Raw genomic sequence first — 25,099 nt, 5'->3', positions numbered from 1 at the left:
TTGGGGTATTTTATAAAATAGCAATAGAAATTTTAAAAAAGCTTCTTTTTCCTATTTATGAGGGATACACTTACATGAGATAGCTCAATCAAAATATAAAATACCCAGTTTATCTTTCATAATAGCTCAGCATGTACATAAAAAACAACTCATATACACTATATTGCCAAAAGTATTCACTCATCCATCCAAATCATTGAATTCAGGTGTTCCAATCACTTCCATGGCCACCTAGGCATGCAGACTGCTTCTACAAGCATTTGTGAAAGAATGGGTCGCTCTCAGGAGGTTATTGAATTCCAGCATGGTACCGTGATAGGATGATACCCGTGCAGCAAGTCCAGTTGTGAAATTTCCTCACTACTAAATATTCCACAGTCAGCTGTTAGTGGTGTTAAAACAAAGTGGAAGCGACTGGGAATGACAGCAACTCAACTATGAAATGGTTGGCCATGTAAAATGACAGAGTGGGGTCAGCAGGCACATAGTGCACAGAAGTTGCCAACCTTCTCCAGAGTAAATTGCTACAGACCTCCAAACTTCATGTGGCCTTCAGATTAGCTGAAGAACAGTGCATAGAGAGATTCATGGAATCGGTTTCCATGGCTGAGCAGCTGCATCCAAGCCTTACATCACCAAGTGGAATGCAAAGCACTTGGTTGGATGTAGTGGGGTAAAGCACGCCGCCACTGGACTCTAGAGCAGTAGAGATTTTCCGGACTGACGAATCACGCTTCTCCATCTGGCAATCCGATGAACGAATCTGGATTTGGTGGTTGCCAGGAGATCGGTACTTGTCTGACTGCACTGTGCCAAGTGTAAAGTTTGGTGGAGGGGGGATTATGGTGTGGGGTTGTTTTTCAGGGGTTGGGCATGGCCCCTTAGTTCCAGGAAAAGGAACTCTCAATGCTTCAGCATACCAAGACATTTGGGACAATTTCATGCTCCTAGCTTTGCGGGAACAGTTTGAGGATGGCCCCCTTCCTGTTCCAACATGACTGCACACCAGTGCACAAAGCAGCTCCATGAAGACATGGATGAGTGAGTTTGGTGTTGAAGAACTTGACTGGCCTAAACCTTGTGGAAAGCCTTCCCAGAAGAAATAAACCTGTTACAGCTGTAAAGGGTGGGTTGACATCATCATAATTTACTAATGAAAATTTTATTTTTGCCTCATCAAAGTATTAATACTTGGTTCAGTTTTTTTTATTTTCTGAAAAGCCTGAAAAAATAATGATGTCACTCAAGTTCAAATGTGTGTGAAAGCAGATGAGCGAATATGTTTGGCAACATAGTATATCCGTCTCTGACATTTATTGCTCACAGAACTGACATCAGCAGGTCCGTATGCTCAATATGACAATGATAACATGCCGATGTTTAGCAGGTACGTATGTCCCATTTTGGCCAAGTTATTTTAATCTTTTGTAATATCATGAACCCCCTGTCTAGACAAACACTTTCAGTTTTGTAGGTATTTGGGTTACAAACCAAAGTAGTGGAAATTTCACATTAGAATAGTGGTAGACTGAGACAGACTGCTTTGAGTCAAACCACTAGTGTTGCTAAAAATGTTCAATATATTCATATTTACAGTGTGTAAAAAAAAAAGAAAGAATGAACAGGGCAATGTTTCTGCTAAGAGCTGGAGTTTCCATTTATTTATTTATTTAAAGGTACAGTGCGAACAAGCTCACCACTAGATGTCAGTAGATTGCAGATTGCAGTCAACTGAATTGAATTTCCCAATTCAAGTGCATAATCCTAGTGGCCACTGTAGGACAAACAACTGCAGGCCTGTTCATCTCTAGTGAGTGTAGGCTCTCAGTCCGCTGTTTACCTCAGCTGTCTATATCCCAGTTGTCCACATCTATTTATTCTGGAGGAGACTGAAACTTTGTGAAAGGAGTCCAATACAAGTTGATGAGTCAGTGAAGCTCACTTCTGTCCGATGACAGTGATACTGAGGTGAGTTGTTGAGGATATCCTGAACTTTCTGTCAGTAAGTGCTGCTGTTTTTTGCTAGCGCTGTTAGCCAGCATCAGTGAAACTTTCGCTGAAGTGGCTCTAACACTGTACAACTCAGACACTTAGCGAATAAACTCATACAATATGAGAATGTAATCAAACTGTTTATGAGAAGGAAAGTGGGATTTTTAGGACATTCGAGCTTAACATTAGCTGGAATAATGTTTGCTTATAAACAGCTGTTGTTGGTTGTTATCTGGCTCATTGTCAGCTGCCCAGAGATGGGAGGGTCGCATTTCTAATCTGCTGACAATAATAAACTGCAGCAATATCAGGAATAAAGGAAATTTATGCATGTTTTTGTGTGAGGGCCTGACTTCAGTTCAGGAAATGAGGCTTGAGGTGAGGAGGAAGAGAATGAGGTAGAAATGAGGGAAGAGCGAGAGCAGTGGTGGAGGAGGAGAAAGACATTATGAGAAAGAAATGATGAAAATATACATGCACAAATGTTAAATGATCATTCAGTGTCCAAACGTTTGACTGGTACTGTATATAGTTTGAAATTTGTGATCTTTAAATTAAAAGTAACTTATAAGGCGTACTAAGTATGTGTCCGAGCTCCAGCCACATACATAAACAGCAATGTCCGTCTTGGCCACTGTATTCAAGATGGCAGGACAAACCCGCTCCTATGTGTTTTTAATGGATTAATTCCAAGTTTATGAGAATGTATCAGTCTGTTGGAAGATGCAATTACACACTAATCAATGTATATTTATTAGTACTACTTCCAAATTTACTTACTGTATTGTGCTGTATGTGTGTAATATATCTGTACTGAAACAGACACAGAGACAGATACAGTACCAGAAAATCTAGAACGATAAATATATTTGCATGAATAGATGCCACTAAAGGCAAATAAAAAAATAAATGTTGTTTTTCCAGCTTGGGTGAACTGACCCTTTGAATGCAAAGTCTGTTGGCATCCTTGGAGTAAATGCTATTTTAATTCTCCTGTTTTGTGGGCGCTAACTAAGAGCTGAATCCAGCAGCTTTCTAACTATGAGGACAGCTCAAACAGTCATGAGACCGCACGTCCACTGACACATAGACACATATGAAGATTTACATTCACTGAAGGTTAGAAATGTGGAGGAACGGAGGCATATAGGTTAATGAAGGGAAGAGAGATAAAGGTAAAAGCAAAGCTTTCTCACAGCCAGCTCTGCTTATTTTGATGTCACTGTCTGAAATCACTCTCTCATTTACTAATTCAGTACTCCAATATAATGGTCAGCAATTAGCAGTAAATTCGAATTTCTTAATCTTCATCCATTTAAATGACATTTTGGCTTACAAACTCGAGAAACTTTGGATACATGTCAGAAATGGCACGCAGCAGCCACTGGGCCTCATCTACATTAGAAATTTTGGCTGACACACACATAATGTCCAGTCTTACAGAAAATCTGTTAGAGCTACGTCCTTCACATCATGTTTTCAGGCACGTTCACATGATCACTGCCTAATTTGAGCATGGAGACTTAAACGTGTTGCAGGCAGAATCAGGATAACAAGAACAAAGATCACATGGTAACTCCAGGTGACAATAAAGAAAATCTCTTTGAATAGTAATGCTCAATCAAATATATATAATTTTAGTTTTGAGGAGCACTTCTGGCTCAGCTGCTGTATTTGCACATGTAGAGACATTGCGCACTGATGCACTGATGGCAGTGATGTCTCAGGCATTGGTGATGATCCAGTGGTCTTTACCAGAATAGGAGGGGGCCAGGAGGTAGAAATGAATGTTGAAAAATAAGTAAGCAAATAGAGAAGGAAACGGAGGCAGAGATGAAGATGGAAATGCAGAGCCCAAAGGAAGCCATGGAGATCAGGCACAACAGGAACAGGCAAAGGTGCATCAGGCAACATCCAGAGAAGAGGAAGTTGGAGAGAGACGAGAAGGAAATACAGAAATACAAGAGAAGATGCGGTGCAGACTGTGAGAAACACTGTAATGTATTGGGGGGGGGAGTGCGCAAAGGAAGCATCTAAAATGCCATCTAAGTAGAAAAAAATGCATTTACTCAATCTTTCATCAAAATAAAACAGTCGTCACATTAAAAAGTTCTACATATATACATATATATCACTTGATCACCAGCAGACCAGCTTCACATTATTCACATTTCTTTATAAAACACTATTTACAGCATTTTTTATTGATTGGTGGTGTAACGGTTCCTTTTAACTTAATACGATTTCTGTTTTTCTGAAATGAAAATGTGGATTTCAGTGTGTCCTGACTAAACTGAAGGGCTGAACATTTTGAATGGTGGTGTTAAAGGTGTAGCAGGCTGGTTCACCCAGATTATGAATTTACTCTCTCTCTCTATGATACATACTCTGTTGTCTTCCAGAAGTGTCCCGGGTGAGACAGCCTGCGATTGAGTTTAGGGAGTCTCTCCAGCATGCCGGCCAGCTGGGTGAAATGTGGCCGGTCATCTGCCACGAAGGACCAGCAGGCAGACAGGATCTCCTGTCGGGACATGAAAAAGAGGATTAATATACAGCACAGCGCGCTTCGACAGGATTGTCCGCTCATCAGAGTCCACTCATCAGAGTGGACAATGATAAATGATAAATGCATTTTCTGAAGCTCCTCTTCCTGTAATGATGGTCCAAAAAACAGTGATGTACACAGGGGCCAGTCGGTAACAGAGAGAACATGCTGATTGGTTGTTAATAGAAGCACATGCTGCCATCTAGAAGATGCCCTTGGAGGGAAGGTTTCGCTTATTTCAAGACAATAACAAACAACATTTTTCAAGAATTGAAAACATTTGGTGCATGTTGATGAAAATGGTTTAAATGATTTGTAAATGAATCTCCTTTTATTTACATTTCACAACTTCTTTAGAAACATATTACAAAATAATATTACAAAATAACAGGAAAAGTCTGTGAAATTTATAGAATAAATTCTGTTAAATCACAGAGTTTTTTTTTTACAGTGCAGGATATTGATGTAGTGGAGAAGTACAGCTGGGTGTCACATCAACAACAGGCTGATCCAGAGAGGCTATATCCAAGAAAGGGATGAGCACACTCTGTTTTCTAAGGTGTGCAGCAAACTGTTGGAGAGTTTCACAGACTGCTTTACTGTGGTCTGCTGGGGGGAGCAGTGTTGGACCTGGAGACACCTACAGACTGACCAGAAAGGCTGGCTCTGTGATTGGCTACAAACTGGACACTTTTGAAACTGTGGATTGAGCCCACTGAACAAACTGTTACCCGTCATGGATAAATCTGACCACCTTCTGCGTCCTGTGCCACTTCCTAGACAGGCAGCGGAGCACTTTATCTAACAGACTGATTCAGGACACAGGAAATCGTTTCTACCACATCAAATAACTCTCTGCAAAGCAACTGTGTGGCAAGGAAACATCTGTTCTCTTATTTCTACCCTACACTCTTACAACACTTGTCATTCAGCTGTGTTGTGTTATTATTATTAAATAACTGCTGTTATAACAACACAATTTCCCAAATTTGGAACAAATAATCGTGTTGACAGTTAACAGCTGTCAACAAGATATGATTTTCCATAGTCGTGATCTTCTGCAATCGGACTCACCGTGACCTCCTTGCCCAGACTGGCCTCTGACAGCACATTCTTAATGCCTTTATTGCTACCCACTAGCCAGATTACAGCTTCCACAGGCTGGTTGGTGATTGGCCAGTCTTGCATCTGCAGCTCATACCAGATTGTGCTAAAATAAATAAATAGAGACAAGATAATTTCAGGTGCTACACTCATTCACATTCTTTCTGTACATCATGTGCTATTCAAATATGCCAAATATGAGTATTAATCACATGGAAACAAAGTTCTCAAAAAAAAAGTGTGTGTGTGTGTGTGTAGTACTGGATAAAAATTGCACGTCTGGCTGCATTTCTGAGCTAAATTTAAGGCTTCACAAAAATATTTAAGTATTGACTGTATTTAGTGTTAACTGGCACCAGTAAATCCTGATTTGACTTTGAGAAAACTAAACAGTTAAATAACTACTACTCTCCAAGGATAATACAATAACAAGGTAGTATAATAACAAGGTGAAGGTTAAGGACCTTAAAGATTTAAAAGGAAGAATTGCTTAACATAAACTATATTTTCAATGCTGCCTTAATAGTCTCGAGTGTAGATGCATCAGTCATTACCCAAACGCATAAACATCAGCAGCTTTGGAGAAAGGCAGCTGGTCTTCATCAACCTCTGGGCTCATTTTTCGAACAATTTCTGGAGCCAGGTAGCAAATCCAGCCCCGTGGTATCTGCAGCACATTCTTCCTTCTAAACACACATCCACAGAGCAGTAATGAAGAGAAAAACACATGGCTTCTCAGGGCTATGGATTGACTGTACTATTTCCTTAACTCTTACCTGCCTTCTTGTACCACACCAGACATTCCAAATAGGCCAAAGTCTGTGATTACCACCTTATTTGTGTCATAGAACACATTCTTAGACTTCAGATCCTTGTGAATGATTCCTTTGGCATGAAGATAACCCATTCCCTGTAACAAAGAGAGAATTATTGAACAGAAGATATTTAAAGCTCTGGGAATGAGGGGGGAGCAAGTGAGTCAACAAAAACATGTGATCAGTAAAACTTAAAACATTATTGAGTGGATCTACTGCGTGCTTATTGATGTACTAACACAAGCTGGAGTGCAACATGTTTCAAGCTTGGCATTGTATTCAACATAGTACATTTTCCTTATTTATTTCCCTAATTTACTTCATGTCCAAGTGACCTCCAGCATAATGTATGATTGACATTTCTTTGCCACAATTTCTTCTTATCTATCAACACATTATACAAGTATTGCTTACCTTTACAATTTCCTGTGCAATCTGCCTGGTTTTATTTATGTCTAGCAGGTGACCTCTTTCTCTTACAACAGAATATAGAGTCAGACCTTTACAGAAACTGCAGAGGAAATACAGGTAGTATTGTTATGGCAGTAAACATCAATTTGTGCACATATGCATTTTTTTGGTTGGAACTCCACTTGTAATAGGGGGAACCATATAAATGACGCTGCAGTATTTAGGTGAGGATCATGCAGCTGTACCTGGTGATGATAGCAAGGTGAGGAGGAGCCATGCATGCGCCCATGAACAGGACGACATTCTCGTGCCTGGTCTGCCTGTAATTCATAACCTCTTTTTTGAAGACTTTAAGATGATCCTGGTTGTTGCCATCAATTTCCAGTAGACGAATGGCCACCTCACCATGCCAGCGACCTTTATGTACCTTCCCCCAGCGACCCTAAATAGAAAGTCAAAAATGCAGGACCCAGACGTTTAATTTTAAGTAATAATTAAATTTTTTTTCTTTCTTTTTTCTTTGCGAACAACATTTAATCTATCTATGTTACATATCTGCTTCTGCAGCTTGAAAAAAGGCGACTGGAATTCACTTGCATACCCACAACTGAGGCAGTGGAGACCGTCAGAAAACAACTACAGAAAGACGACTCCTTACAAAAGAGAACCAACTTCACCCCAGATCAGATTTGTGCCCTTTTAGACCTCTGCCTTACCACAACATATTTCAAATACAAAGATGGATTCTACAGAGAGAAACATGGATGTGCCATGGGCTCCCCAGTGTCACCGATTGTAGCCAACCTTTACATGGAGGAAATGGAAAGTAAAGCTCTTGGTTCTTTCAAAGGGATGGCACCTAGCCACTGGTACAGATATGTGGATGACACCTGGGTCAAAATCAAAACCCAAGAAGTAGAAACCTTCACTCATCACATCAACTCAGTGGATAAATACATAAGTTTTTACCAGGGAGGATATCAGGGATAACAGGTTGCTGTTCCTGGACTGTGCGGTGCATATTGAGGAAGATGGAAGCCTCAACATTGAAGTTTACTGGAAGCCCACACACACAGACCAGTACCTACTCTTTGACTCCCACCACCCTCTGGAACACAAACTTGGGGTGATCAGGACCCTGCAACACCAGGCAGAAAGCGTTCCCTCTATGGCAGAAGGGAAACAAAAGGAACACACACATGTAAAGAAAGCCCTTAAAACATGTGGTTATCCCAACTGGGCTTTCATCAAATCAGCCAAGATGCACAGGAAAGAAGGTAAAACACAAACTAGGGAGAATAAGAATGACAAGAGGAACAACATTGTCATCCCTAATGTGGCAGGTTTGTCAGAGAAACTCAGAAGAATTTTCTCCAAGCATGACATCCCAGTATACTTCAAACCAAGTCACACCCTAAGGCAAAAACGGGTTCATCCTGAGGAGAAAAACTCACAAACTCAAGATCAGCAACATAGTGCATGCTGTCCAGTGCAGTGAAGAGTGCTCAGACCTCTACATTGGAGAAACCAGCTTCTTCACAAACAACATAGAAGAGCCACCTCAACAGGACAAGACTCAGCTGTACATCTGCGCCTAAAGGTCAAAGGGCACTCCTTCTCCAATGTTCACTTTTTGGACCGAGAAGACAAATGTTTGGAAGAGGAGTTAAAGAAGTCATCTATGTCCACTGTGAACAACCATCACTAAACAGAGGAGTTGGATTACGTCACCAACTGTCCTCCATCTACAATGCAATCCTGAGCTCCCTCCCCAGGCGTTTCAACCGCCCTTTCACACCTTTCACCCCATTCTATCAAGTGACCTCAACATGTGATTATGCACATGAACAATAGTGGATCACAACCACCTCCAGGGGACAACCCTAACCCTAATGTATTAGGGTTGAAATACCTGGGTCTCTCCACCTTTTTGGTTTTAGAACTGAAGCAGCCTTTCAGATGAAAGGTTTTTCAAGCTCCAGTACCTACTATGACCTAGATGACTGAGAACCTACACAGACATGTTACATATCTGTTTTTACCTTTCCAATAAGCTCTCCCAGCTGTAGTTGCTCATATGGGATGTCCCACTCCTGGAGGTATACGCTGGTCTGGCTGACCTTACGAGAGATGGGGACCCCAGAACGGCCAGCAGCCTCACGGCGGCATATGGAAAGAGGCAGATCATCCAGACCATCTTCATCATGCTCCTCACTGGAACAACTCTTTTTTCCATCAGTCTTGTTAGCTGCTTCTTCATCCACACCTGGGTAGTCTTCCTCTGCCTCCTCCTCCTCCTCCTCCTCCTGTAACATATGGCAGAAGAATGAAAATGAACATGAACATTAAATGCTATGCTATAGCTTACAGGAAACAGTTATGGGACAAAAATGGCAAAAAAAAGTACTGCAGTTTTATCTTATTATCTACATACATTTAGTTATACATTTTTTGTAGTTGCTGGAGGAAATATTTGATTAGATGAAGAACACGCTGCACTAGGGCATTACTTTGCCTGGAAGGCTCATTGAAAAGTTTATCAGTATCTTCCAAGATAATGCCAGGGGGGGCATCAGTTGAAGTTAAGCTGGATGGAAAAGGACAATAAACCCAACTAAATATACAGTTTACACTAACAGCACACTGCTTAATGTGGATGTTCAATGAAGAATAAAATAACAACACACACATCTATCTATCTATCTATCTATCTATCTATCTATCTATCTATCTATCTATCTATCTATATCTAAATTCCCCACTTGCCCTCTGGGTGGACTTTGTCCCCCAAGCCTGGGAGCTTGAGGGTCCTGCACAGGACTGCGCTCCTCTGGACAGAGATTTAAGATGTTGTTTCTGGAATCTGCTGGACCCACTCCCCAGTTTTGGGATCACTGCCCCCAGTGTCCCAATTACCACGGGACCACTGTTACCTTCACCTTCCACATCCTTCTCTCAGCCCAAACTTCTTGTGTTCCTTCTTCTTGATGTTGCATCACTTGCCATCCCATTTTGAGCTCGGGACTTCCAGGCGTTACGGCTGCGTGCCGTTTTGTCTGTGTGTCTCTCTCTCCCTCTCTCTCTCTACAGCAGGGCTGCAGAATATAAGGAGGCGAGAAAGGAGGTGGTGCCGAGGAGGAGAGAGCAGAGAGTGGTGGTGGAAGCAGTCTGCAGTTTTGGTGGTTTGACAAACTGTAGTGTTACTCCTGTGGTGGAGAGTGGTTTGTCTGTGGGCTGACCACAGATGTGATCCGGGGTTCCGAAGGATTGTTTGGCTGTGTTTCTTTTCTCCCCTGGCAGGATAGGTGGCGTCTCCCGTTTGGGAGATTGTTTTGTGTTTTTTTCCCATTTATAGGTCTTTCGTCTCCATGGGGATTGTTTTGGGTTATGGTTCGTTATTGGCGCTTATGTTAAATAAACATTATTTATTTTACAAACGATTCTGTTCTTTTTTTGTTTCATTTCCTGATCGTATGTTGCTCCCTTGTCCCCTAGGCCCGCGGGACGTAACACAGGTCACACTTGGTACAAATGTTCCTGTATACTATGCCGGCCACTTGGTTATGGCGTTCCATGTATGCCTGCTAGCATCTTGCACCCTGCTGTCTCAGGGGCATCTCTGCACAGCCTGCACCTCGGGTCTTGCCTTGTGTGGTAGCCCCCGGCCTCTATCAATTTTGTGCTTAGAGCTTGTTCCTGTGCTGCTACGATTAGCGCCTCTGTGCTATCCTTCAGCCCAGTTTTTCCCAGCCATTGGTAGGATTTTGCAATAGAATTAGAATTAGAAATTCTTTATTGTCATTGCACATTTCCTCACGTTGTAGCTTACTGCATAGGTTTCAGAAGGGTTTCCGGTTACGGCGTAGACCCCGCAAAGACCCAATGCAGAAGTCTAATTTTGGCCTAACTTTTCACCATCACTCAATTAGCAAGCGGGAGTGGCATATAGCGTTTAACATTAGCAAGCTAATTAATACACCATATAGACTACCACACCCTGAGGGTGGTTGAGAATGACTTCCAGATACAGATAGACAAACTGGTGATGGCTAACCAACCAGACACAGTGGTGGACAAAAAGAGGAAGAAGGCCATAGTGATAGATGTAACAACACCAAGTGACAGCAACATCAGGAATAAGGAACACAAGAAGCTAGAAAAATACAGAGGGTCGAGGCAACAGTGGTCACCGTGGTAATCGAACACTCGGAGTAGTGACCCTCAAACTGGGGAAGTAGCTCCAGCAGATTCCAGGAACGACGTAAACAGATCACACACATCAACCTAAGAACAATTTTCATTAATTCATTCAAAAACAAAAGACTGATTCATGAGACTGATCCCATTTACAGATGCTTTGTTTATGAGATTTGCAATTAGGCTCTGACGCATCTTACATCTATCAGTGGTACATCAGATGCTTCTAAACATGAGTGGATTAAATTCACTGGGCATCATCATATTAAGAAAGAACACACATCTGTAATTCTAATGGTTGATGGTGTATGTCAGAGTACAATCATAGACATAAGGTTAATAGAAACGTCCAGAGCAGAGACAGGATTGTGTTAAAGTACAGATCTAGACACAAGAAAATGTTTTCCCTTCCCAGCCAAAAAAAAAAAAAAACATAAGGCTGAAATGCAGAAAGATAACAAGGGACCTTGTGCACTATGAATGAGAGCCAGATGTTCCATCATTAGTCAGGTATTTGGTAAACTGTTCAGATAAAGCCACTGGAATTAAGATAGCCTGCAGTTAGTTTGCTAGAAGACACACAAGTGACTCAGACTTTGTGTAACAAAAACCTCTGGTTTGATGGAAGTGAGTTAGGATAATTCACAAGAAGACAAGGCTATCATTGCTTCCAATGGGTCTCTAACAAAGTACTAAATAAAGGGTCTGAATACTTGGAGTAGGACAACAGAAATGGGATTCTTTTGAATACATTAATACATTTAATACAAAGCAGCTCAAAAACGTGTTTCACTTTGGTTTACAGTACTTGCCAAACAATGTTACAAAGAAAAAAGACATTCTTATAAGTAATGGAGGCAAACGACAAATCACATGCTTTTTACTTCATGTTTTTAATGTAACTCAATGTATGTGACTTTCATTACTCACCTTTTCCTGTTCTGCTGCTGTTAGTTGTTTCTCTGTAATCACCACCAGTGACACTCTGAAACCGAATATTAAAAAAAAAAAAAAATCACAATTAGCAACAAAATACTTTATTTTAGACAAACTAAGTTCAGAAACTTGCTGCAGGATTTTGGCTGCCAAAACCCATCACTGTTTGAGGACTGTTTTGCTATTTGTTTCTCTCATGTGATGGAGTTTTGCACTTTGGCTGCAGAGGCAAGGTGGGGATTGGAAGCCTAGCAGGAAATTTCTTCATTTGTTTAATGATCAGAGGAAGGATGAATTGGTTTCTAGAGATAAACCCTGCTATTTCAAAACCTTAGTCTCTCTAACCATTAGGATTGAATTTTACCTTTTATACTAACTATACAGTGTATAGTTATTATATTGTTAGTCTGTACTAGTCTATACTATACTTGTGTAACACCTGCTTATAGCTTGTTGACTTCAGTTGGCTAAATCAAAAAAAACAGTGAATATCAGAGTAGCAGCCCAGGTCACCTGATCACCACCTTACACAAAAAAAAAAAAAATCTCCTGGAGCTGACAAGACCTCCTGCCAAATCTGACTTTAACCCCTAAAGGTAAGTATATTAATGAAATAAAAGTGCATTATTGGATTGCTATATGGATGTTGTAGTCTCTTACCCAGACTCACTGTGACTGCCAGAATGCTGAACACTGTGAGTGGCTGCAGGAACATCTGTTGGAAAATTCAGTTTGAGAGCACTGTACTACTACAAAACTAATTATCATCATTCAAAAATGATGCATGAATACTTTCAGTATATGACATGATGACAGAGGACATTAAATACTTTTGTGTCTGAAGCTGTCAAACTATCATGTTTGACAGTTTTTAAAAAGTTTTTATCCATTTTGTTGAGAAAACACTTTGTGACAGTTCTGTGAATGCTTCAAAGACAGATCATCACGCTCACATGTTCTGATTCATTCAAGGCTCCTTTGACAGTTCTAAACTGGTTTCGCCGTAAAACCCAGTTTTCAAAAAGAGTTGGTTATTTTTAAAAAATAAATAAACAAATTACAATGATTTTCATATTATTTAAACTTATTTGCAATGACATCAAATGTTAAAACTAAGAGCTTGTTAATTGGATATACACACTGTAAACCCAGATTTTGATTCAACTTAAAAATATTGAATTCATATTACTTAAGATTGCCTAGTAAGTGAACATTAGTTGTTAATACTAAGCTGAACTGTTTCATGTCCTTTTTTATTGTAATTGTGTTTTTAAGTCCAATCATCAGCTCCTACTGAAATAAACTGAGTTTGTATTACTTAAACATCTGTCATTTTGCAACATTACTTGTTAATGCTGAGTAGACTGTACTTTTTGATGGTCTATCTTATTGTAATTATGTGTTTGAATTCAAACAACTTAATATCATCAGGTTTTGCACCCACTAAAAAACTAGTTTATACCGGTTTTGACGGAGTGGATTAATACGCAGCAGCACAGTGGCGTGGTGGTTAGCAGTACTACCTCACAGCTAGAAGGTCTGGGTTTGATTCCACCTTGGCCTGGGCCTCTGGCTGTGTGGACTTTGAAAGAGTAGATATTTGGTCTTTGTGTTTGTTTTTGTTCACCCTCTGGTTCTCTTGTACAGTTTATTATTGATCCATGGACAAATGTTATTTATCAATGTTAATGTACCAGTGTTCAGCAGGGCTGAGTTTTATCATGTTTGTTTACCAAATTTAAACAGACACAGTTAAACATTGTAAAAAACATTTTTGCTACAGGCAGCACAGTGGTGTGGTGGTTAGCACTGCTGCCTCACAGCCAGAGTAACTGTCTAATAATCTGGGTTTGATTCCACCTTAGGCCTCTTGCTCTGTGGAGTTTGCATGTTCTCCCAGTGTCTGGGTGGGTTTCCTCCCACAATCTGAAAACATGCAGTTAATGGGGTTAGGTGTACCCTGCCTCTCGCCTTATGTCAGCTGGGATAGCCCCCCCCCCCAAAAAAAGGATTGATTGATTAAATTACATATTTTAATTTTTAAGAACTATAAAAGATAAGTTTGGTCAATTAGAACATACAATTTAGTTCAATTGGTAATGGAGTAGTGCTTACTTAACAAGCTGAGTTAAATAAATGGTGGTGAATGATTGCTTAAACTAAGTATCAAACTCTGTTATTAGTACATTCAACTTAGATCTTTCATTCCATTCCAAAAGAGCCTCAAGTACATTGAACATAGTCCACTGCACTTATTCAACTAATGTTTCATTACTTAAAAAAATTTAAGGCAGTTACCTTGTTTTTTTTTAAGTAGATTTAACTTATCCAGGTTTAGAGATTGGTTAAGTAATTTGATTAGTTACAAAAAGAGTATCCCAGAGTTGCTCGGATGTAAATATGAATGGGGCCAACATTGCCAGCAACTGTAAAAGACTGCAATTAGTTCAACACTGTAGAGTATTTAAGAATATTCATTCACTTACTCACCGATTCATATGAATAGGTGAGTGAGTCCAAACTTTTGATTGGCGCTGCATTTCAAGAGCACAGCTCTACAGTAAAAATGTCCAGTTTCTAAACTGACCAGCCCAGACCCTCCCACCTACTGAAAACATTTTGCTGGTTATGAAAAAACAAAAATCCACAGTAACTGGTTTCCTCAGATGCCAAACCCTCACAGAGGGTTGTAAACGTTGCTCAGTCCCAAGTCCAAGCTTTTCTAGAAAAGTCTTGCTGACGCCAAAATGAAGTCATATTTTTCAGGAAACAAACACTCTTAGATATTTGTCAACATCTAATTTGTTGTCTTTGCATTATTTCAAGTTAAATATGTGCTTTAAAAGAGTGAAACACACTGCTGTCTTTATTGCATGCTTATGTTACAGAAGATGATACTTTACAGTATGTGGGGAAGTTACAAGCTACATACCTGGGAAGTTGAAGCGGTTGTCTCGGAAGCCTTGTGGTGATGGGTTAGGTGGGGGGGTAGCACTTACACTTGGAGGGTTACTCTGCTGGAAATGTGCTGGGGAGGAAGGTGTGGAAGAAGTGGCTGATGACGGGTTACTGCTGGAGTCCAGCTGGCTAATACTGGGAACAGGCTCCTCCAAATACACACAGAGTCCATTTCAATTATTTCACATTATGTATTTTTTTCGTACAATAATCTTGACACTGTTCTGCATCTCTGTTTTTCAGAATAGAAATAGCCACAGCAAACATGAACTGGGCATCACACATGTTATTAAACTGTACTTACCCTTTTTGTTACTGCCTTTGGTAAGGTGCCAAACTGCAGTGAGATCTCTGCCGTGTGATCAATCCGATTATTGATATCTGATGGTACTGATTCTGCCCTCCGCATCCTCGGCACTACAGGTCAGATAAAACTATGAGCTCGTTTGAGTTGAACGTGAAAAGTTTTTCAAAGGTTTGCAATTTCTAAAGTAAGCAACAAACAGGTGGCCACATGTTAAACAAATTCTTCCTGACACTACAGTGCCCATTACAAGATTCTTCCTAGTGTGACTGACAAAGTCCCCACTAATTACTTGGCGTTTTTGCCAGTAATCACTAGATGTTAATCACCTAGATGAATTATCTACAGACATTACTATGAGTAATTTCATCGGATAGATCCCAGCACCAGCGTGTTAGCCCCTGAGCATTGTGTAGAGTGTTGTGTAGAGAGGCACCAATTCTTGCCTAATTTTGTGACCTGCCTTCTGAGGTCCAGGTTCAGCTGGAGTGGATTTTAAGTGTCTGATTAGGTTGATGTTCCAAACATTACGAACATTTTCATGGTGTTCCCCCCGTGGTTTACTTTGACAAACTCTGTCATTCACATACTGATATTCATGTGCACATGAATATTTGCCTGCACCACTGTGCACATGTTGCACATGCATGAAAGGGACTGGCTAGTAATCAGATATAGGTGAGGATGAGCAGCGGTCAGCAGTTAGGGTCGAGAATGCTGGAAATCAGCCTATTCCAGTCCCTGGCCAGTCAATTAAGGAATTTGTGGTGTAGTGGCTAACATCACTATACCAGTGCAGACACTAAATACTATATTACACTAATGTTGCTTACATGTAGGAAATGATATCCGACATGAAGGTGCATCTTTGGTACACCTGTTGTGGCACTTTAGCCTGTGAAGAGAGGAATACCATGTATACTAAAGACATTGTGACAAGTTGTGCTATAATCTGACATGAAATTATTTTTACAGTTCTTACTTGCAGTGTTTACACTTGACACCAAACATCATGCTTCTACAGCACACTTGGCATGTCTGGGAGAGCCAGGACTTGGTTGAAAACCTACAAAGGACAGAGAAAGAATAAGAAGATAGCTGAGGAACGTATTTGACCCTTTAACACCAAGTGTATCATTTGAGCTACATGTCAACATTCTTCCATGCCTCCACTGCTCTCTCTGCAGACTTCCTGCAACAGCACGAGCAGGAATAACCACAATAACCATAAAAATGGTGATTGACATTAAACATCAATTTAAAGTATTTCTTAAAAATTTAGAAAATTTGCAACAAATCAAAAATCTGTCTGCAATATTTTGTTGACCATTGCCCAACGAATATTCATGACAAGCTTCAGAAGAATAAGACAATAAATAAGCAACTAAAGTTAACCCTTTAATACAATAAGTCAGCTATAGAATGTGCTTCAAATGTCCCACTCTTCGTGGACTTCCATCAACAATTACCATAATAGCCCTATTTTGGGTGTGTAGCGCAATTTCTCAGCTTTCAGAAACCGTTTGAATTTTTCCGACAGGACAAACGGTCACGAAATTACGTTTGATCTGATGTCTCAGCAGCAATATGCTTGGTGTTAACCAGCTGTTCACAGCAAGTAGAGGCAGGCAACAGGTGAATTGGCAAGGATCACCCAGTGTTAGAGGGTTAAAGATCCATGTGTAGTTTTCTCAAAAATCTCAAAAAAATTGTAAAAACTAAAGTCAAAAATTGAAATTCTGTCTGGAACATTCTGTAGACCTTTGCCCAATGAATACTCATACCAAGCTTCAGAAGAATTGCCAACAAAATAAGGGAGGAGTATTTATTGAAGATCAATGTACACTTTCCTTGAAAATTTCAAAAATTCATAAAAATTGCAAAAAGCCAACAATCAGAAATCCATCTCCAACATTTTGCAGAATTTTGCCAATGAATGCCAAGTTTCAGAAGAGTCAGCTTATAAATAAGGGAGGAGTAGCCACTGAGGTTTGAATATCAGTCTACAGTACTTCTTGAAAATGTTCAACATTTGTAAAAAATTAAAAATTAAAAAATCAGAAATTCATCTGCAGCAGTTTGTAAAGATTGTAGCAAGTTTCAAAAGAATCAATAAATAAATAATGGAGAAGTAGTCATCAACATGAATGTACAGTATATTTTCAAAATTTCACAAATTTTTAGAAAATTATAACATTTTGTAGAGCTTTGCAGACTGAATACTCATACCAAGTTTCAAAATAGTTGGCCTAGGAATAAAAGGGGAGTAGGAATTAAAGGTAAACATCAACATCATCATGATTTTTGAAAATTCATAAAAAAAAAAAAATTCAGAAGATTTCAAATATAAATGACCGAAGAGAAGCAAATTTAGCAAAAAGCTGACAGACAACGGACGGTCTGACGCTGGATGACTCTGTATTGGATCTGCTCTGGTGACTGTCGCATAAATATAAAAGTATAATTAATATGTAACATGTAAAAAGTGAAATGATCCAGCTTTAGTCTGGGGTTGGAAGTGACCCGTATGAGACACTACATGATATTTTGTTCTCTGCTACTTTACCTGTGACCATTGTTTATTTAGTTGATGTCTTTTCTAATTGTTTCACAGTACTAAATTTGAATCGTAGTCGATGTGTTTCAGCAACATTTTTATTGTTAATTTTTGGTTTAGAAATAGTAAGACCGGTACATGCACCCCTTGCAACAGTGCAGACAATAAACTGACCCTTTTTGAAAATTTCAGTTGACTGCTTTTTTTTTACTTCATCAAAAGACAGAAAATGAGGCATGGATAAGATTTTTCGCAGAAACAGAAACACTCTTTAAATGTATGCAACACCTGTAGTAAACACAGCATAAACATACACTACAAATTTTTCAGACTGATTACTGACCTGTGGGTTACAGCCAGGCCAATGTCTCTTCTCATTGTCTGGGGGGAGCTTCTGTGCATAGCTACATCTGTGAAGAACATTAGAAAACAGTATGTTAAAAGAAGAGATTCTGGCAAATTGAAACAGAGATACAGAAGGACAAATGGCCAATGAAAACCGAAATCGACCATTTGCCCTTACACATACTCTAGTGCGTGTTACGGAAACTCACTGTCCAGAAAGACGGGGGCGATGGGCATCGTGTATGGAGCTGAGGTTGGGACAGGGCCGGGTGTTCGGGCAGAAAGCAGAGGTGACCTTAGCGCTGACTCCTCAGCACTGGTCCCACAGCCATTGATCTGAATAGTAGCCAAGACTTTGTTCTTCTTCCTGGCCCTGCAAAGACACATAAAGATTAACAGTGTAAATTCTACAGTGAAACACTCTGTATATTTATGTATGTATGATTCATGAATTACACCCGAAGGAGCTTTGACCTCAGAGGCTGTGCTGGATAGAAAGAACAGCTTAATGTTGATTTTTGTTTTTGTTTTTTTCACAGTTGTGGGAATAAGAAATGTGTTCAGGAAAGTGCCAAAGCAGAGTATTAAAGGTATGACTACATAGCTCCTTCTAAAACCTACTTGTGTGTTCCAGGATCCTCGATGCGGTTGGCCAGCTGTGACTCGTGACTCTTGCTTTTTGTCAGTGCAATGTTGGGGAGGAATTGCAGCAGTTTGCGAGAAGGTGGTGGTGGCGTGTAGGAGGGCTTGGATGTGCGGGCTTTTGCGACTCGTGTAGCTGGAGGGGTGCTTGGCTCCAAAGAGAAGGCATCACTCATGTCCTCAACTGGTACACTTGGTCTCTGATCATCTGAACAAGGTACCACTGATATAGAGATAGAGCGGCCATGGCTGCTGCTGGGGTTTAGTGGGGTGAAAGGGCTACCAGAGCTTGAAGGGGGGCTAATAGGAGAGAAGGGACTGCTGTTCTGTTGCGACTCAGAACTGCAGGAGCCTGAGTGATGCCTCGAATCACCTCCTAGGGGCAAAGATAGGTTGGATCATTATTTGTGAAATAAAGTAAATCTGATCAAACTTTTAACTGCATTCTGTCTTGAGTCACCCCTCGTTTCTTTATATTTTCTTTCCAAGGAATTACACTTTCTTATAATTTCTTAAGCTTCAGCGATAGTTTTCCTGGCTTTCTGAAGGTCTTTCAAAGCTTTTCTTTGGGCATTGACTCATTTTCAGTTCAGTCAAGGTGATCATTTTCTGAGAAACTATTTTTTTTGTTTGTTCAGCAACCTCACACTGACCTATGAATCATTCAACCATAAAAGAGGCACTTGACGCAATCGATGAAACAGTGGAGAGTCCACACATAACAGACAACTTGATAACAGGTTTTAGGGAGCGATAAATCCAAATGTGAAATTTTTGGTTCAAATCATCAATATTTAGGGAGAAGGTTGAGAGCGATACAACACTGAGTGTCTACAGCCACGTGTAAAACAAGTTGGAGGCTCTGTCACAGTTTGGGGCTGCATTTCAGCCAGTTGTCAAACTGATGGCATCATGAACACAGAAAAGTACCATCAGAGTTTGATCCACCACGCAATGCCATCTAGAAAGAGTCTGTTTGGCAACAGCTTCATTTTTCAGGATGAGAATGATCCAAAACCCAATGCCACTGCAGTAAAAGCATACCTGCATAGAAAAACACACAGTGGAGTGCTACGAGTCATGGATTGGCCTACTCAGAGCCCAGACCTCAATATTACCGAAGCAGCGTAGGATCATCTTGACAGAGAACGGAAAAAAAGTCAGCCAACATCCAAAGAAGAGCTTCAGAATGTTCTTCAAGAAGCCTGAAGAACTATTCCTGAAAACTACCTAAGAAAACTGACCAGGTTCAGGCTGTGATCAGGAATAAAGGTGCTTATAACAAATATTGACTTTCAAACTCGTTAGAAATCTACACTCTGTTTTTGCTATATATTACTATATTTCCATGTATGTTTGCACATATTTCAATAAATCACTTCCCATTTTTCTAGCAAAATATAAAGAAATAAGGGGTGACTTGAGACTTTTGCACAGTATTGTACTTTAGTATAATGTGTACAACAAATAATGCGACACAAATGACAAACTGTAACATTTTCTGATATCTCCTAACCAAAAAGCTTATGTAGGCAGAAGATACATTTTTTTTTCTGTCAAAATTCCTGTATCGTGACTGAAGGGGTTAAAACCAGCTGTGTTGTTTAGCCAGCTTGTTGTCAGCTGTCCGGAGACGGGAGACTCGCACATCTAATCTGCTGACAAAGTAACTGCAAATTTTATCCAGATGCTGGTCGCATTGTCTCTCTTTCCTTCACATTTTTACTCCTTTGGTGAAGGGAACCCCTTCTCAGATGATAAAATGTAGGTATGAGTCTTCATATCTTGAGTCTGAAGGTACAGACACAAATGAACCTTTTTCTGCCACTGTATTCAACATGATGGCTTCCACAAACTGGCACCCACTCATTTCTATTTTTAATGGATTCATTGTAAGTTTATGAGAATACATCAGTTTGTTAGAAGACACACACAAATCCGTGTATATTTATGATTACAACAACTTTTTCTCTATTAGTGTCATGGTCCTGGATTTTAGACCCAGTATTTTAAGTTAATTGTTCTTTGCCTTGATCAAGCATCTTTTCTTATTTTGTATTATGAGTTAAGGGGTTAACCTTGAAAGGGGATGATGGTTATTTAAATTTGTTATTAATATATTTAGTGTTGGTATTTTCATGTTATTTCTGAAGCCTTGTTTTTGTGGTGTATGTGTTCTGAGTTCTGTTTAGGGTTTCAGTTTGTGGCATCCTTTGAGTCCCTGTGTTAGCCCACGTCCCCTTGTGTCCTGTGTGGGTGTTTGTGTGTTTGAATCCTTCTGCATACCTCCTGCCCTGTATTGTGCCAAGTCTGCGTTTGTGTCATGTTTGGTCACTTCCTGTTTAATCTGACAGCCATTTATTCCACGTGTTTTGTGTTCAGTTTTCCTTCCCTTATGTCATTAGTCTCATTTGCTTCACCTGTTTTCTCCTGTTGTCTCCACACTCCCTAATTACCTTGTGTATACTTAAACCCTCAGCCCTTCTCAGTTCCTTGTTGCATCGTTGCCCCTGTGCAATGGTCCCTTCAGCTGTGCTGATTTCCCCTTCTGTCTCCAAGGTTTGTTATCACTGACTCTAGTCCAGCCTTGGTTTTGTATTTCGAGGTTTTAATCTTCTAAGAAGACTTTGGCATTAAAGCTGCTCTGAGATGTTCCAGTTTGTTGCCTTTGCGTCCTGCACTTGGGTCCTACTCTGCCTGCCACACAGCCCTTATATGACAATTAAATAAAATCTTAAGTAACTAATAGTAAGTAAACTATTAAGTAACCCTGAAGTAGTTTGAGGCTTTCAAATGCTTAAGAAATGCTTCCTTTATTACCAGAGCTCAACCGTCCTTTATGGAATAGCATCCTTCATAACGCTGCCCCACAATTCATAGCAACACACCACCTGACCATTCATGAAAAGGATCAACATAGTTGACAAAGTGGCACAGATCATGGTCTCTGGAGCTTGAAAAAAAGGCAGCTGGACTTCTTTAAGTTTCCTGAAGACATTTCACCTCATCTGAAAGGCTCTTCTGTTCTAAAACCAAATGGTGGGCAGGCCCAGGTATTCAACCCTAGTGGGGGGGGGTTGTCCTACTAGGCCAGAATGAAAGTTTATCAAATTTAAGAAGGAACAAATAAATCAACCCCAGTATCATTACCTTGTTAAAAATAATGGCCTAAGTCATTTTTTAATGAAAGTTAAATTTCAGCATTAATATTAATAAAATCCTTTACACCCCTTCCCCCCCAATATCCTCTGTTGAATTATTCTATGACTGACTTCCAAACACTAGAACAGACAAGCAGAGGTTTTTTTGGTCACCTGTTTCATTAGCACTCTTCAGACAGGAGAGGGCAGCAGTGAGGCGAGAGCGATCCTCTGAGTTGGAGCTTAGGCGTCTCATCGTGTCCTGCAGCTCAGAGCTAGACATCTGCAGCAAGCTGTCCACTGAGAGTTTCCCTGCTGCAGCCTGCAGGACACAAGGATGACATCTGTCACTAACTGCTTTTGTTATTTACTGTCAAGTCACTTTTATTTATATAGCACCCAAAGCGCATTCCTGTCGAGATCAATGACTTAAAATCAAACTATACCAAAATACAAGGCAGTGCAAAGGAAACAGATTTAAAAATGGCAATTAAAAACAAAATGCAAGGCAAAATCAAATTAATAAAATCCCTTTTAGATAAAGTGCAATAAAACTTTATTAGCAGGATTAAAAGGATGTGAAAATATAAAGATGAAGCATAAAATGCAAAGGATTTAATGTGGCTTGATAAGTTAAATGTGGATAAAAGTGAATGGACAAAGCTGTCAGAACTCCAAGTTCCAACATGCTGGTGTACAGTATGATTAATTCCTGTCTAATACTATTACTAATACTATTACTCTATCCATCCATACATCCATGGATGGACATAGTCAGACTCAGTTCTAAACAGAGCTTGAGGCGAGATAAGAGGTGGCGGACAGAGGTGGGTGTGCTGGTATGCACCAAATGACAGTTCAGAGTAACCAGTTTTCTTGGAGTCCCTGGGTGGGGTGCTTGAGGGTGCCCCTAACAGTGCACTTGTCGACACCCTTCTAAAACTGCAAACTCTTTTTGCAGGCTAAATGAAGAAGAAGAGATGCCATTTCCTCTCCAACTTACTGCTTTAAGCTGCGCATCTGAAAGTTACATCAGGGAAGACTTTCTTTTTCAGAGTAGCCACAGTATCGTACACAGTGAGGATGTAAAACTACTGACGAGATACCCTCTGTTTGCGACCTCTGTAGGAGTAGTGTTTAGGTGCTGCTCTGCATTGCGTTGGCACATGGCATTGAAGTGGGGGAATTATATCCTTAAACCAGTACCTGTCAGCTAGAGGCAGCTGACAGGTACTGGCAGGCCAAGCGGAGTGCAGCTCTACCAGTAGCTGACGCAAAAAACTTGGGTGTAGGAGGACTTTGGTGAGGCTATAGAGCAAGACTTTTGGCACATGTGATTATGCGCATGAACAATGGTGGGTCACAGCCACCTCCAGGGGACTACGTCCACTAGGGTTTAAATACCTGGGTCTCTCCACCTTTTGGTTTGAGAACTGAAGAAGCCTTTTGGATGAGAGGTGAAACGTCTTCAAGAAACAAAAAGAAGTCCAGTCGCCCTTTTTTCAAGCTCCAGACACTACTATGACCTGGATGACAAGAACCTACACAGACTTATTGTAACTACAGAAAGTAGCTAAAAAGTGCACTAACCCACAAAGAAATTGAAAATCATTTTTGGTATTTACATATTTTGCTAGATACAGAAATGCCATAGCTGTAAATGCTCATGAAGTGCATGTAGTACTTTTTGTTGTTTGTGCTTTTTACGTGATTTCTGCGAACCCATTAGAGGAAGGATACAGTGCTCTGGGACACGTTGGATGCATGATATGTAAGTGTAAATTCTCTGGTTTTATATGCAAAAAAGAAGCATTGCTCTATCGTGTGTGGTTGCAATTCAACCAGCATTTAAAAACAGTTACGCAATTGGAAGCACCGGCGCTCCAATTGGTCACAAAGGGCCACGAAAGATGGGGCTTTATAGTTTCCATGTGAAAAATGAATTGATGGATTAAAAAAGTTCACTGACTTTTTTCTTTTTTTAACTGCAGCGCAATGCCAGACACAGTCCCGACTACTGGATTGTGCTGCCAAACTGTGGAAACACTGCAGTGTTTTCCCAGCTGTTGCTGTAGTGTGCTTGATAAAGAGAACGGAGGGAAAAGGACTGGCTAACTCTAAAGTTTCCTGCATTGGATCCCTGGTAAGTGAAATGAACAGCTTCAAATACCAAAAGGATCAGTATTTGTATTCAATTCAATTCAATCCAGTTTTATTTATATAGCACCAAATCACAACAAACAGTCGCCTCAAGGCGCTTTGTATTGTAAAGTAAAGATCCTGTGTGATTCTGTGAGGTTTAGATTCCCTCAGTGTGCGTCAAGACTGCATTTCTGTGTCCCTGTTTATTCACTTCCTGTTTTAGTTTCCTAGTCTCCTGTTCCCGGTGTGTTGTGTATTCAGTTTTGCTTACTTGGCCCCGTTAGTTAGATTCTGTTCAGCTGTGCTCCCGTGTGTGTATATACTGTCTGCATGTTCCCTAGTTTGTCACTGCCATTATTGTCTATGGCTTCCTGCCTGCTGTGTGTGCGCCCGTCTGTGTCCTGTGAAGTGAGTTTCTTAGTTTGATCTGCTGACTCCTGTCCAGCTCAGTCTGTCCTGTTTTCCAGCAATAAAAACTGAATTTAAGTTAAATCCTGGGGTCCTAAAACCTGCCCACCGCAGCGTGTATGTGACACAGTCCCCCAATTTTCAGGTTCAAAATTAATGGGACGAAATTTAAATATAAAGACTTTTTTATTTTAGTACTTTAGTAGTTTAGCAGTTTAGCAGCCTCCACCATGTCAGATAATGTAATAAATAAATACTGGCACAAGTTCACTTTAGTTTCATCTGTCCAAAGATTTTTTTAACAGTACTGTGCCAGCTCTTTAGAGCTTTAAGTCTAATCTGACCTTCCTGGTCTTGAGTGTTATCAGTGGTTTGCACCTTGCTATAAATCCTCTATATTCCCATTCATGAAAGTGTGTCTTGCCTGTAGACTGTGACAGTGATAAACCTCCTCCTCAAGAATGTTTTCGACTTGGTTAGATATTGTGAAGTTGTTTTTCTTAACCATGGAAATAATTTGGTCACCGTGCAGTTTAGTTGGCTTCTGTGGTCTTTCAGGGAATTCCTTCTTTTTAACAATGCACCAGACTGTTGATTTGGTCA

At 40.2% G+C, this 25,099-nt stretch overlaps 1 protein-coding gene across 1 annotated transcript in view; it reads right to left on the bottom strand.

The window, feature by feature from the left end:
* Nucleotides 1–990: 990 nt before the first annotated feature.
* The window catches only part of ksr1b (kinase suppressor of ras 1b), a 68,250-nt gene continuing 44,141 nt past the window's right edge, over nucleotides 991–25,099 (bottom strand). Inside the window, exons 3-20 of the mRNA XM_030745355.1 lie at nucleotides 22,121–22,268; nucleotides 18,786–19,182; nucleotides 18,374–18,537; nucleotides 18,163–18,229; nucleotides 16,245–16,328; nucleotides 16,096–16,157; nucleotides 15,263–15,375; nucleotides 14,933–15,107; nucleotides 12,661–12,715; nucleotides 11,995–12,049; nucleotides 8,910–9,173; nucleotides 7,113–7,309; nucleotides 6,871–6,967; nucleotides 6,418–6,551; nucleotides 6,196–6,327; nucleotides 5,612–5,747; nucleotides 4,380–4,513; nucleotides 991–3,741 (exon numbers count right to left, since the gene is read on the bottom strand). Of these exons, the coding sequence (XP_030601215.1) occupies nucleotides 3,654–3,741; nucleotides 4,380–4,513; nucleotides 5,612–5,747; nucleotides 6,196–6,327; nucleotides 6,418–6,551; nucleotides 6,871–6,967; nucleotides 7,113–7,309; nucleotides 8,910–9,173; nucleotides 11,995–12,049; nucleotides 12,661–12,715; nucleotides 14,933–15,107; nucleotides 15,263–15,375; nucleotides 16,096–16,157; nucleotides 16,245–16,328; nucleotides 18,163–18,229; nucleotides 18,374–18,537; nucleotides 18,786–19,182; nucleotides 22,121–22,268 (2,502 nt within the window). The 3' untranslated portion in view covers nucleotides 991–3,653. The remainder of the gene's footprint in view (nucleotides 3,742–4,379; nucleotides 4,514–5,611; nucleotides 5,748–6,195; nucleotides 6,328–6,417; nucleotides 6,552–6,870; nucleotides 6,968–7,112; nucleotides 7,310–8,909; nucleotides 9,174–11,994; nucleotides 12,050–12,660; nucleotides 12,716–14,932; nucleotides 15,108–15,262; nucleotides 15,376–16,095; nucleotides 16,158–16,244; nucleotides 16,329–18,162; nucleotides 18,230–18,373; nucleotides 18,538–18,785; nucleotides 19,183–22,120; nucleotides 22,269–25,099) is intronic.

Source organism: Archocentrus centrarchus, chromosome 13 (genome assembly GCF_007364275.1).
Source record: "Archocentrus centrarchus isolate MPI-CPG fArcCen1 chromosome 13, fArcCen1, whole genome shotgun sequence".
In the NCBI taxonomy this organism is placed as follows: Eukaryota; Metazoa; Chordata; class Actinopteri; order Cichliformes; family Cichlidae; genus Archocentrus; species Archocentrus centrarchus.
This window is presented reverse-complemented; position numbering and strand designations above follow the sequence as displayed.